The sequence below is a fragment of the Hyperolius riggenbachi genome, chromosome 9, assembly GCF_040937935.1.
Source record: "Hyperolius riggenbachi isolate aHypRig1 chromosome 9, aHypRig1.pri, whole genome shotgun sequence".
NCBI classification, from domain to species: Eukaryota; Metazoa; Chordata; class Amphibia; order Anura; family Hyperoliidae; genus Hyperolius; species Hyperolius riggenbachi.
This window is the reverse complement of record NC_090654.1, coordinates 27,387,901-27,402,321: the sequence shown is the minus strand read 5'-3', so window position 1 is coordinate 27,402,321 and position 14,421 is coordinate 27,387,901. Positions and strand designations below refer to the sequence as shown.

Sequence of the window (14,421 nt, the reverse complement as noted above, 5' to 3'; positions counted from 1 at the left end):
CAGGGAGATTTAGCGTAAGGCACCACCAGGGGGGTCTTAGGGTTAGGAACCACCAGGGGTGGGGCAGGAAGGGGATCTTAGGGTTAGGCACCAACAGGGGGGGTCTTACGGTTAGGTACCACCAGGGGGATTCAGGGCTAGGCACCACCAGGAGGGATCTTAGGGTTACGCACCACCGGGGGGTTAGGCAATGGTAGTGGAGGGCTGTGTGTGAGAGTAGCTATAGTAAAATACCAGTAACAATTACCGATATTTTACTAGCGAAAATTAACACTTTAAATAGTAGAGTATAGGTACATTTACAGATATTCCTGCGCCCGATTTTACACAGCGCCCGAAATTCACGTACACCCCTTACCAATAGCAACCCGCACACCTTTACCATTGACATCCACTTCCCATAAATCTCCTGATTTGGAAACACGTAGTTGCTGCTGCTGGACTAGTGATCCTGTTTGGAAGGTGAATAAAGTACAAAAACGCCTGAAAACGGATTTGAATTTTTGTTTTTCACTTTTATTGAGAAAAAATACCACTTTAAGAAATCTCTGATAAAATAAATACATTTCCCTGTATGTAAACAGCAGTTTCCTGCCCTGTACAGTATTTACAGTATTTAAATAAGACCTCTTTGTTTTTATACAGTAATATACAAACATTCTGTACAATCACATTACAGAGCAGCCACAGACTTCCCACATTTATAGGGTTACTCCGCCCAGAACTCATATTTCATAGTTTGGTGAAGGTTGGGGGGGTTAAGAGTTAAACCATGTTATGGTGTGTTTTGATTGGTGACCACCAGACCTTGGCAGGAACACATTTGGGCGGAGTGGCAAACAGTATGTAAGCGTGAGACCTGTCACCTGTGGGCAATATCAATAGAACAGCAAAAATATACATAGCATTTAAACCCACCATAGCCCAAATCGTTTTACTCTGTTCAAAGTAGTAAATTGATCAGTTCAAATTTGCATTTGGTGAACGCACGGTACAAATTATGTCCAGGGGTTACATTTACACGGTGTAAAAATACCAGGGGCTTGATTCACAAAGCGGTGCTAACAGTCAGCACCATGGTAAAAAGCCCCTTATCAAACCTAAACTCAGTTTAGGCGTGATAAAATTAGGGATGATAAGTTTAGGCATGATAAGTTTAGGCGTGATAAGTTTAGGCATGATATGTTTAGGCATGATAAGTTTAGGCACCAACTGGGTTAGCACCGCAGTGCACAGCTGATCAAAAGTTTTGCGCTAGCAAAGTATGGTGCACTTCGCATAGAGTTTAATGGCGCTGCTTTGGGCGCGGGACTTTGCGCGCGATCTAAACTGATTTAAACTTATCACGCCTAAACTTATCACGCCTAAACTGCCTTTTCACCAGCGTGGTGCAATGGTTATCACGCCTAAAGTCTCTAACTGGGTTAGCACCGCTTTGTGAATCAAGCCCCAGGAACTTTAAGAACAAAGTTGAGATGCTGGGAGGAAGATCATTTGCTGCACACAGCTTATAGTTCGCTTTCTAATCCTGTGGGGCAACTTTGTTAACTCCAGGATGTCTGCTGTGCACTGCAAAGTATCCTCCCCCTAGCAACAGAGCATTCCATGCATGAGGATCTGATAAGTTCACATCTATAATCAAGCCACAAATATCTTGCCTAGTGTGGACTAAACCAAGGTGGGATGGGGTGGGTGGGTTAATGAATGTATCCATTACAGTTGCAGGAGTGCTACAGAAAGGCAGGGTAGAACGAGACAGTCTGATAGGCGGTTCCCCCATATAGTGCAAATAGGACTCCTAAACCAACTTAGGATAAACTTTTCCTTTTGTCCATTTTTGATGATGAAGTTCTCAGGAGGAAGTGACTTCAACAAAACACATGCAACAGACCAGTTAGAAAGTCAACAGTTTATTGAACGATTAGCCCTTATCAGAGTCATTGAACTGGCCTTTATTGCAGAATGGTGGTTCCATAGGGTTGCAGCATCTGCTGCTGCCCTCTTAAGAAAGAGTTCTTTCAATACTTCTCTTTATGTGAATTCTACTTAGTGCGCTCTTACTGAACCGCCGGACTCTGAAAAAAAATCTACCGCCATTGAAGACAGAGAACAAAGTCTTAAGCAGTCAGGCCGTGAAGATGAGCTCAGTACCATGGCCGAGTCAAAGTCCACTTCTTACATCTATTCTTTCAAATCCAGATCTTAAGTCCAACCTCTTGTGCAGTCCCAGCTCAGATGCACCATTGCAAGGTGGACCATACCAAACTGCATCTCCCCCCGTCACTTGGCATTACCAGCCAAGCCAAGAAGAGCAGGTGACAGTCGCCAAGTCTTGTAGATAGGCAAACTTCATCGTACACAGGAACAAGAGCCAACGCATTAGTTCACTCCGTTCTTTTCCGACCAAAAACGGCAGACATGCTCCTGACGATGCCCTTGATGCCGGCGTTCTTCTTGCTGGAGCTGCGGTTTTCCCGAATGGACTCTAGGAGTTGGTGGAAGACCACCAGAGAGCCGTGGTAGGTCTCGGCCGCCGAGATCTCAAAGAAGCCGCAGTCGGAGCTGATGGCCAGCAGACGACCCTCTTCGCTGGAGACTATGCGCTGGTGCTGAAGGTCGCGCTTGTTGCCCACGATGATGACAGGGGCCGAGCTGTGGCGCTTCTTGAGCTGCCGGATTCGCTGCAGCTGTTGGCGCACCACGTTGAAACTGTCCCGATCACAGATGCTGTAGACAAGAATGAAGCCATCAGCCCATCGGAGCTGCTCATCGCTGACGCAAGTCTGGAGAGTGGGGTTCTGTTCAACAAAAAAAAAACAGGATTTTAATTAAAGAGGCCCTGTAGTGACATATAGTAGAATACAGTAAATTATTCAGGTTATCTCTTCTATGTTAAATATCCTGGTTTCAGCATCAGAAACACTCCCTATATCTACATACTGCTCTATGTTAGTATGTAGCCCCTCCCACTACAGTAACTATAGTCAATGAGATGTAAAGAATCTTAGGTTCTTCACAAATTGAATTGATCGCAACCTCGATGCAGCTTTTTGGAATTTACTTACTGAGGATTTTGATTGGACCAATTTCAGACTGCATACACTTTGCATTTAATTTGCATGCCACCAAAAGAATTATTCACCTCTCATTGGCCATATCTAACCTCAGGTCTTTGTACATTCCCAAGACTCTCACATCTATCTGTGAATAACTTCTAAGAAGCAAATAATTTATGAGGGAAATGTTTTTATAAATCTGTATGAAAATGTTTAAACACTTCCTGCCAAATGTATTCATTCCTTAAAGGACCACTGCAGCGAAAAAAGTAGGCAGTTAAAATCTGACAGGTTTTGGACTAGTCTATCGCCTTATGGGGGATTCTCAGGGTTTTCTTTGTTTTCAAAAGCATTTGCTGAATGGCGGGTTAACTGCCAAACTAGTAAGATACCAGCCAGCCTCCCTACTCAGGAAATGCTTTTGAAAACAAAGAAAACCCTGAGAATCCCCCATGAGGATATGGGCTAGTTCAATAGCTGTCGGTTCTGTCAGATTTTAGTTGCTTACCTTTTCTGCTGGAGTGGTCCTTTAAATCTGCCAGATACAATGAAAAAAGACAACATGATTGCACCCTGGAAGGAGAGATGTACTGACCTGTGGACAAACTGAATCCCAGATGCTGAATAGCGTTTCTCGCCCGTCCACCATGACGTTGTGGGTGTAGATGGACTCTGTGCCGACGTATTCGCCGATGAACCTTCTGGTCAGAAAGCGAACTGTGAGTGCTGAGGAACAAACAGGAAGAAAAGGTTTAGATTTTACCCAGAAAAACACAAAAATGAAATCAATAAAAATAATCAATAGCACAGCACAATAAGATAAACACGTTAGCAGGTCTGGCTCAACGCACACCACATGCTGCGCACATACGCAAAGGGGATCGGAGCAGTTCTGAGACTGGCTTCAGAGAGCCACATTTGGCAAAAGAGCTGATCATCTAAACTAGTACAGTACTGTCATTTATAGAATGACTGGTTATCTTTTTTAGAATAACACAGATTCTTAAAACAGGTTTACTTAAAGGACAACTGTAGTGAGAAGAATATGGAGGCTGCTATATTTCTTTCCTTTTAAACAATACCAGTTACCTGGCAGCCCTGCTCATCTATTTGGCTGCAGTAGTGTTTGAATAACACCTGAAACAAGCATGCAGCTAATCTTGTCAGATGTGACAATAATGTCAGAAACACCTGATCTGCTGCATGCTTGTTCAGGGTCTATGGCTAATAGTATTAGAGGCAGAGGATCAGCAGGACTGCCAGGGAAGTGGTATTGCTTAAAAGGAAGTATATATGGCAGCTTCAATAACCCTCTCATGCAGTTATCCTTTAAGATCACTCTTGGCAGCAGTGCTGACAATCAAAGTACATTTTTACGTATGCTTGAGACAGACTGTTGCAAAACCTCTTTTGGCAGCAAAGCTGACAATCAAAGCAAACTCTAAAGGCTGATACACACGATGCAATTTTCACGTGAGATAGACTGATCGTGTGGTGATTTCCAGCATATCCTATCTACTTCAGATTGAGAAAGGGATCGATTTTTTTGCAAAATCTATCCCTTCCTCGAGCGGAAATGATCAACCGATCGGTCTATTGGATGCGAAAATTACATCGTGTGTATCAGCCTTAAGTGATGATTGCATTTTAAGTAATTTGCACTTTTAAAAATTGATACCCAAAACAACTGATCGTTTGGAATGACAGTTTAGAAACAATCGTACAGGCACACGGTGACATGAGTGACCATTTCTACTGCGTGTTCTTAGATGCAGTTGGAAATGGAGTTTGTATTTTCTCCCAGTGTCTGTGTGGGTTTCCTCCAGGCGCTCCAGTTTCCTCCCACATCCCAAAAACCTACAGGTAAGTTAATTGGCTTCCCCCTTAATTGGCCCAAGACTATGATACATACACTACATGATACATACATAGACATAGGACTCTGGTTGGGACTAGATTGTGAGCCCCTCCGAGGGACAGTTAGTGACATGACTATGTACTCTGTACAGCGCTGCAGAAGATGTCGGCGCTCTATAAATACTAAAAATAGTAATAGTAATAGATGTAGGTTGGTAGCAATAAAGATTGGAGAGATCTAGGTCAGTTCTCTGTGTCATACAATGGTAAATATTCATAAATCGTGGTATTTATCCAGCGGTATATGAAGAGTGATGGGAAGACCCCTCAATCACTGAGAGACCCCCCGAGTATTTTACAGCAGAATTAGGACAGATAAATATTTGGGAGAATTTGGGGGGTAACGTACCAGATTTGCCCACGTTTTCGGCGCCCAGTACCAGGATGTTGGCTTCCACTTTCTGCTGCTGGTGGCCGATCTCGCTCATCTTTGCTTGCTGGTGGTGGTGGCTGGAGGTGATTTGAACAACCATTTGTAATTCAGGGAACTTGTCAGGCAGGAGAAGTGTGCTGAGTTTCTGAGCTTCTGAGCTGGCTGGCTGCTGCTCTTATAGCAGAGGGGAGAGACAGGGGGGAGTGACAGACAGCCGCAGCAGCCAATGGCAGGAGACCTCTGGGAGTGTGGCGGTGACAGTGGCAAGGAATTGTCCCTGCAGGCAGGGGGCCTTTTCATACTTCATACAATCAATCAAGCCCAGAGAGAGAGTCCACCTTTCCTGCCTTGTACTCAGAGTCCAGCAGGGGGTGAGGGAACAGGCACAGGTTCAGCTCAGCTCAGCTGTCTGCTACTAATGTCACTGCTACTCCTGCTCAGAAACAAAACACATGTACCCTACACTGTGCAATGCACTCTCTTTACAGGCAATCCTTCCAAAAATAGAAATCATTCTTTATATGCACAATATACTGAATGTCCTCAGAGGAGCTCACAATCTATTCATATCACAGTCATAGTCTAATGTCCTCCTACCATATTATTATGATGTATGTATGTAGCACTGACATCTTCTGCAGCAGTGCAGCACTTTACAGAGTACATAGTCATGTCACTGACTGTCCTCAGAGGAGCTCACAATCTAATCCTACTATATTATTATTATTATTATGTATATAGCACTGACATCTTCTGCAGTACTTTATAGAGCACATAGTCATGTCACCAACTGTCCGCAGAGGAGCTCGCAATCTAATCCTACCATAGTCATAGTGTAATGTCCTACAATATTATTATTATGTATTTGCTGTATATAGCACTGACCTCTTCTGCTGTCATGTCACTGACTGTCCTCAAGAGGAGCTCATAATCCAACCTACCATAGTCATAATGTAATGTCATACCATATTATTTATTATTATTTATTTATATATATTTATTTATATATCAGTGACATATTCTGTAGTGTTTTACAGAGTACATAGTCATGTCACTGACTGTCCTCAGAGGAGCTCACACTCTAATCCTACCATAGTCATAGTCTAATGTCCTACCATATTATTATTATGTATTCATACATCACTGACATATTCTGCAGCACATTACAGAGTACATAGTCATGTCACTGACTGTCCTCAGAGGAGCTCACAATCTAATCCCTACCGTAGTCATAGCCTAATGTCCCACCATATTATTATTATGTATTTATATAGCACTGACATCTTCTGCAGCACTGTACAGAGTACATAGTCATGTCACTGACTGTCCTCAGAGGAGCTCACACTCTAATCCTACCATAGTCATAGTCTAATGTCCTACCATATTATTATTATTATTATTATTATTATTATGTATTTACCGTATATATCAGTGACATATTCTGTAGCGCTTTACAGAGTACACAGTCATGTCACTGACTGTCCTCAGAGGAGCTCACAATCTAATCCTACCATAGTCCTAGTCAGTCTAATGTCCTACTGTAATATTATTATTATGTATTTATATAGCACTGATATCTTCTGCAGAACTTTACAGAGTACATAGTCATGTACTGTCCTCAGAGGAGCTCACAATCTAATCTATCCCGGAGATTGTTTCCCAATCCCTGATGGGCAACAATTATCACATGTGTGTACTTAGCTTAACAAGCAGTGCAGAGCCTCTGTGCTGATCTCTAATCTCCTCCAATACGTGGCTGCTGTACTACTTATTGTACTAGTGATTGTGCAGCACAATAAATAAACAGCACAATCTGTGCTTACTATTTCAGTAAACGTGCAGTTTTATACCACGGATGTGCACAACCAATTGCATTCTTCCTGAATAGGAGTATGAAGGCACTCATACAAGACGACTGCACTGCATCCTGCTGGCACACGGTCACGTTATCAGAACAGTAGTCCTGCCCCTCACACACATGCCGAAAGCACCCAAGCAATGACATGGAACTGCCAGGACTCCCAGGGAGAAGGCAGATGAACACGGTTCAATCTCTGAAATCAGCATACATAGCAACAGTGTTTACTGTGCGGCCAGAGACAGGTGACCGATACAGCCGGCACCCCACGCTGCTATAATAAAACAGGATTTATCCACCCTAAAAAGTAATCATTTAGAATCACAGGTTTGAGTACTGGAAGCAGGAAATGTGGGCGCCCAGCAGGTAATGGACGATTTGAGTAGTGTTGGGCGAACATCTAGATGTTCGGGTTCGGGCCGAACAGGCCGAACATGGCCGCGATGTTCGGGTGTTCGAGCCGAACTCCGAACATAATGGAAGTCAATGGGGACCCGAACTTTTGTGTTTTTTAAAGCCTCCTTACATGCTACATACCCCAAATTTACAGGGTATGTGCACCTTGGGAGTGGGTACAAGAGAAAAAAAAATATTAGCAAAAAGAGCTTATAGTTTTTGAGAAAATCGATTTTAAAGTTTCAAAGGGAAAACTGTCTTTTAAATGCGGGAAAGCAGCAGATAACTGTTTGGGATTGAGTTTCTCCATTTGTGTGTTTGGTAAGTTTTAGAGCAGTAGGAGACAGGCCTTGGGGGTGGCAGCTCCAAGCGTTTTGCCTGCGCTCACATATGGTGTTGGATGCTCGTTCTAGGGCCCCGGGCAGTGAGAGTTCCCGGGGCCCCAGGCTGGCTCATGCACCATTGTTTTTAATTTTAAATGCGGGAAATGTCTGTTTTCTTTGCACAGGTAACATGCTTTTTGTCGGCATACAGTCATAAATGTAATACAGATGAGAGGTTCCAGGAAAAGGGACCGGTAACGCTAACCCAGCACAGCAGCAGCACACGTGATGGAACAGGAGGAGGGCGGCGCAGGAGGAGAAGGCCACGCTTTGAGACACAACAACCCAGGCCTTGCATACGGACAAGAAGAGTGCGGATAGCAATTTGCTTTTTGTCGGCATGCAGTCATAAATGTAATACAGAGGAGAGGTTCCAGGAAAAGGGACCGGTAACGCTAACCCATCACAGATGTTCATTGTTCATGTTACTTGGTTGGGGTCGGGAGTGTTGCGTAGTCGTTTCCAATCCAGGATTGATTCATTTTAATTTGAGTCAGACGGTCTGCATTTTCTGTGGAGAGGCGGATACGCCGATCTGTGACGATGCCTCCGGCAGCACTGAAACAGCGTTCCGACATAACGCTGGCTGCCGGGCAAGCCAGCACCTCTATTGCGTACATTGCCAGTTCGTGCCAGGTGTCTAGCTTCGATACCCAATAGTTGAAGGGTGCAGATGGATTGTTCAACACAGCTACGCCATCTGACATACACAGTACAGTGGCAGTACAGAAATGCTATACAGTGGCGGGTGAGCGGTGTACTACTATTCCCAGCAGCGACACAGAGCACAATGCTATACAGTGGTGGGTGAGCGGTGTACTACTGTTCCCAGCAGAGACACAGAGTGGCAGTAAGCACAATGCTATATAGTGTGGGTGAGCGGTGTACTACTGTTCCCAGCAGCGACACAGAGCACAATGCTATACAGTGGTGGGTGAGCGGTGTACTACTGTTCCCAGCAGCGACACAGAGCACAATGCTATACAGTGGTGGGTGAGCGGTGTACTACTATTCCCAGCAGCGACACAGAGCACAATGCTATACAGTGGTGGGTGAGCGGTGTACTACTGTTCCCAGCAGAGACACAGAGTGGCAGTAAACACAATGCTATATAGTGTGGGTGAGCGGTGTACTACTGTTCCCAGCAGCGACACAGAGCACAATGCTATACAGTGGTGGGTGAGCGGTGTACTACTGTTCCCAGCAGCGACACAGAGCACAATGCTATACAGTGGTGGGTGAGCGGTGTACTACTATTCCCAGCAGCGACACAGAGCACAATGCTATACAGTGGTGGGTGGGTGAGCAGTGTACTACTGTTCCCAGCAGCGACACAGAGCACAATGCTATACAGTGGTGGGTGGGTGAGCGGTGTACTACTGTTCCCAGCAGAGACACAGAGTGGTAGTAAACACAATGCTATATAGTGTGGGTGAGCGGTGTACTACTGTTCCCAGCAGCGACACAGAGCACAATGCTATACAGTGGTGGGTGGGTGAGCAGTGTACTACTGTTCCCAGCAGCGACACAGAGCACAATGCTATACAGTGGTGGGTGGGTGAGCGGTGTACTACTGTTCCCAGCAGAGACACAGAGTGGTAGTAAACACAATGCTATATAGTGTGGGTGAGTGGTGTACTACTGTTCCCAGCAGAGACACAGAGTGGCAGTAAACACAATGCTATATAGTGTGGGTGAGCGGTGTACTACTGTTCCCAGCAGCGACACAGAGCACAATGCTATACAGTGGTGGGTGGGTGAGCGGTGTACTACTGTTCCCAGCAGCGACACAGAGCACAATGCTATACAGTGGTGGGTGGGTGAGCGGTGTACTACTATTCCCAGCAGCGACACAGAGCACAATGCTATACAGGGTGAGCGGTGTACTACTGTTCCCAGCAGAGACACAGAGTGGCAGTAAACACAATGCTATATAGTGTGGGTGAGCGGTGTACTACTGTTCCCAGCAGCGACACAGAGCACAATGCTATACAGTGGTGGGTGGGTGAGCGGTGTACTACTATTCCCAGCAGCGACACAGAGCACAATGCTATACAGGGTGAGCGGTGTACTACTGTTCCCAGCAGAGACACAGAGTGGCAGTAAACACAATGCTATATAGTGTGGGTGAGCGGTGTACTACTGTTCCCAGCAGCGACACAATGACTGGGGGGACCCTGGCTAGCCTGGCTGGAGAGAGAACTACCCTGCCTGCCTACCCAAAGCTAAACCCACAGACAAATGGCGGAGAAATGACGTGGATTGGGTATTTATTTACCCGAACCACGTGACCCGTTCGGCCAATCACAGCGCTAGCCGAACGTTCGGGGAACGTTCGGCCATGCGCTCTTAGTTCGGCCATACGGCCGAACAGTTTGGCCGAACACCATCAGATGTTCGGCCGAACTCAAACATCACCCGAACAGGGTGATGTTCTGCAGAACCCGAACAGTGGCGAACACTGTTCGCCCAACACTAGATTTGAGTACCTCGCATGTGCTAATGCAAATATCGGCTATTGGGCGCCCAAAGCAAGAGATTTGGGCGCATGATAATTATTATCAAATTCACGTTATAGTTTCTTTAAAAAATGTATCGTTTTGAAAATTAGCAAGTTATAGTTTTTGACATTTTTAATTTTTTGTTTTTACAAATGATTCATTTTTGAAGATGATTGATTAAAAAAATGTATAGTTTTGAACATTATACGGTTAGGAAGGAGGGTGTTAGGGTTAGACCTCAGGCAGGGGGGGTTTAGGGTTAGGCATCAGGCAGGGGTGATTAGGGTTAGGTGTCAGGAAGGGGGTTTTAGGGTTAGGCATCAAGAGGGGGTGATTCGGGTTAGGCATCAGGCAGGGGAGTTTTAGGGTTAAGCATCAGGACAGGTAGAGGGGGTTTTAGGGTTAGGTGTCAGGAAGAGGGGTTTTAGGGTTAGGTGTCAGGAAGGGGGGGTTAGTTTAGGCACCAGGAAGGGGGTGTTAGGGTTAGGTGTCAGGAAGAGCATTTTAAGTTTAAGGGTCTGGAAGAGGGGTGTTAAGGTTAGGTGCAGGGGTGCTCACCGCCAGGTCGTGATCACGCTTATGCGTGGATTCACGACCATTTTGACGCATTCCGCCTCGGACACGCTAAGCCGTGAATAGATTTTCAACCACGAAAATCTACTTCGGCTTCGCGTGAATGCGGATTTCTGTCCGCATTCACGCTCGTGAAACCCGGGGCTGAAGTCGTGGTTTGCGGAAATGCGTCAAACTATGCGGAAGTGACACATTGCAGGCCAATCAGAGTGCCCCAGCCAGGCCCTAGCAACCAATCACAGGAGGGGAGCTATGCCCTCCCCTCCTGAATATAAAGCGGCGGCCATGATGGAAAAGCTCTGTCCTTGCTACTAGACTGTGGTGCTGAGAGGATTATCTCCAGGCCATTGTTGTTTGAGCAAGTGCATTTATTGTGTTAAAAACAAAGCGTTTTTTTTGCTAACACTGCTCTTATACTGTACACAGTTAGCTAGTCAGTGAGTGATTGCTGTAGTTAGTTGTAGTCAGTGTAGTGTAGTGGGAGTGTGGGAGTCTAGTGATTATTTAACTGTGTGTAGTGCTGTGCAGGCAGGTTCAGTGCTGCAGTGTAGTGGGAGTGGGGATTATCTGTGTGTAGAGTGCAGGCAGGCAGGTTAGTGCAGCTGCAGTGGTCACTTGTATATTCCAGTGACAGTTATACACTTGTACTATTTGCAGGCAGCCAGTCACACCGCCGGCGCCGCCACTCTCTGCCAGCGCTGTTCATTCATTCTGTCAGTGACCTTGTGCCGTGCCCAGTGCCCACTGCTCGCTCGCTCGCTGGCATATGAGCATCTCATTACACAGTGTGACATCCTTGTGTGCCCACTGCATCCTTCAGTGACCTAGTTGTATATCCAGTGCCCACTGCTGTGCCCACTGCATCCTTCAGTGACCTTGTACTGTGGCCACTGCATCCTTCAGTGACCTAGTTGTATATCCAGTGCCCACTGCTGTGCCCACTGCATCCTTCAGTGACCTTGTACTGTGGCCACTGCATCCTTCAGTGACCTAGTTGTATATCCAGTGCCCACTGCTGTGCCCACTGCATCCTTCAGTGACCTTGTACTGTGGCCACTGCATCCTTCAGTGACCTTGTACTGTGCCCACTGCATCCTTCAGTGACCTTGTACTGTGGCCACTGCATCCTTCAGTGACCTTGTACTGTGGCCACTGCATCCTTCAGTGACCTTGTACTGTGGCCACTGCATCCTTCAGTGACCTAGTTGTATATCCAGTGCCCACTGCATCCTTCAGTGACCTTGTACTGTGGCCACTGCATCCTTCAGTGACCTAGTTGTATATCCAGTGCCCACTGCTGTGCCCACTGCATCCTTCAGTGACCTTGTACTGTGCCCACTGCATCCTTCAGTGACCTTGTACTGTGCCCACTGCATCCTTCAGTGACCTTGTACTGTGCCCACTGCATCCTTCAGTGACCTAGTTGTATATCCAGTGCCCACTGCTGTGCCCACTGCATCCTTCAGTGACCTTGTACTGTGGCCACTGCATCCTTCAGTGACCTAGTTGTATATCCAGTGCCCACTGCTGTGCCCACTGCATCCTTCAGTGACCTTGTACTGTGCCCACTGCATCCTTCAGTGACCTTGTGCTGTGCCCACTGCATCCTTCAGTGACCTTGTACTGTGCCCACTGCATCCAGTGATTCATTACTAGCAACATGTCTGGCAGGGTTTCGCGGGGTGAGAGGAAAGGGAGTTCAATTGCCTCAGCCACTTCTGGGACTGCTCCACGTCCAGGGAGAGGACGCCCAGCTGTACGTGGTCGTGATGCAGCAGAAAAGGGGGCAGCAAAGCCTGGGCCGAGTCAGCGGACGCCATTGTCCAAATATTTTAAAGTTTCTGGTCCCCGTGTGGTGGTTGAGCAAATGGAACCGGACGTACTCATGGACATCATGACTTCCTCCCAGACCTCTACTGTGAGCACCACTCCAAGCAGTAGCAGCAGCAGCCAACATCCCACGCTTGTTGTGACATCCACCCCAGCACCCACTGGTCAGCAGCCCTCCCAGGATGACAGCGTTCTGTCCCTCAGTCCGGCATCTGGGAACCTGCTGATGCAAGAAGCACAGGACTTACTGGGGACTGATGTGGCAGAGATTGAGATCGGGCCACAATCACAAGCGTTGTTGAGTTCTGGTGATGAAGAAGAGGGGTCTGTGTCTGGGGATGTAGGGACAGAAGAGGAGGCGGGGGAGTCAGAGGAAGAGCTGGATTATGATGATGCTGCTGATGATGACGACGTTGTGGACCCTAACTATGTGCAGCCTGCTGAGTCCGTGGAAGAATGGTCAGAGCAGGATGACGAGTCACCTCGGCCTAGGCAAGGATATCGCCATATGTCAGGCAGGGGCATCGGCAGCAGTGGGCGTGGAGGAAGTAGACAGGACACTGCTTCAGCCGGCACCACCACCATGCAACCCCCGGCAACTACTACCACACATTGCTCCGCTGCACCCTCTGCTAGTGGGGGCCGCAGTAAATTAAAGTCACCAGTGTGGGATTGCTTTGAGGAATGTACTGATGACAAAAGGTATGCGGTGTGCAGGTTATGCAGCAAAAGATTGAGCCGTGGGAAAAGTCTGAGCAAGATGGGTACCTCATCCCTCCAGGGCCACCTGAGAAGCCGCCACTGCCGCGAGTATGCGGACTTTAAGAGGAAGCAGGCACTGCTGGCAGGGGTTCCTGAGAGCAGAAGGCCCACCAGCGCAGCAGCATCCTCCCTCCCTCAGGGTCGTGAATCCCCCACAGCAGCAGCAGTAGTAGCACGCAAGCGCTCTTCCACCTCGGCTGCTCAGGACACAGACATTGAGGCTGGCAGCCAGTGTTCGTCTCTCTCCTCTGCCTCCCCTGCATCCCAGCGTCGTCAGACCCTGCTGAGCGACACCTTTCAGGGTCTGACCAAGCCTCTGCCTCCAAGCCACAGGCGGATCCGCAAACTAAATGGCTTGCTGGCCCGGGCCATGGCATCACAGCTGCTTCCCTACTCCCTGGTGCAGGAGGGGAGCGCCATGCGGACGCTGCTCCAATTTGGCATCCCCGAGTGGCAAGTCCCCAGTCGCCACTATTTCAGCAGGAGCGCGATCCCAGCACTCCACAAGTTTGCGGTGGAAAACGTGGCCCGTTCCCTGGACTACTCTGTGGGCAAGCGGGTCCACGTGACCATGGACTCGTGGAGTAGCAGATTTGGGACAGGTCGCTACCTGTCCTTTACGGCCCACTGGGTGACACTGATGGAAGGGAGGGAGGACAAGAGCGCATCAGCCCAGCTAGTGGTGCCACCACGCGGGATCAGGGGGGATGCAGAAGGGTCCTGTCACGACACTCCCTCAGCACCCGGAAAGCAAGCCCGCCTCGGCAGCAGC

At 47.5% G+C, this 14,421-nt stretch overlaps 1 protein-coding gene across 1 annotated transcript; it reads right to left on the bottom strand.

The window, feature by feature from the left end:
• Window positions 1–494: 494 nt before the first annotated feature.
• LOC137531514 (ras-related and estrogen-regulated growth inhibitor-like protein) lies at window positions 495–5,475 on the bottom strand. The gene is made up of 3 exons (XM_068251436.1): window positions 5,323–5,475; window positions 3,652–3,782; window positions 495–2,798 (listed from the first exon to the last, which is right to left on the bottom strand). The coding sequence occupies exons 1-3, from the start codon at window positions 5,444–5,446 to the stop codon at window positions 2,385–2,387; spliced, it is 669 nt and encodes a 222-aa protein (XP_068107537.1). The 5' UTR covers window positions 5,447–5,475; the 3' UTR covers window positions 495–2,384.
• Between the last annotated feature and the right edge of the window lie 8,946 nt (window positions 5,476–14,421).

Excerpts from the sequence above, each read along its gene's own strand:
- LOC137531514 (XM_068251436.1), bottom strand. The coding sequence starts at position 5,446 with ATGGTTGTTCAAATCACCTCCAGCCACCACCACCAGCAAGCAAAGATG. Across the intron at positions 3,783-5,322 it reads CGAAAACGTGGGCAAATCTG|CACTCACAGTTCGCTTTCTG; the intron begins GTACGTTACCCC and ends TTTGTTCCTCAG. Across the intron at positions 2,799-3,651 it reads GGGATTCAGTTTGTCCACAG|AACCCCACTCTCCAGACTTG; the intron begins GTCAGTACATCT and ends TTTGTTGAACAG.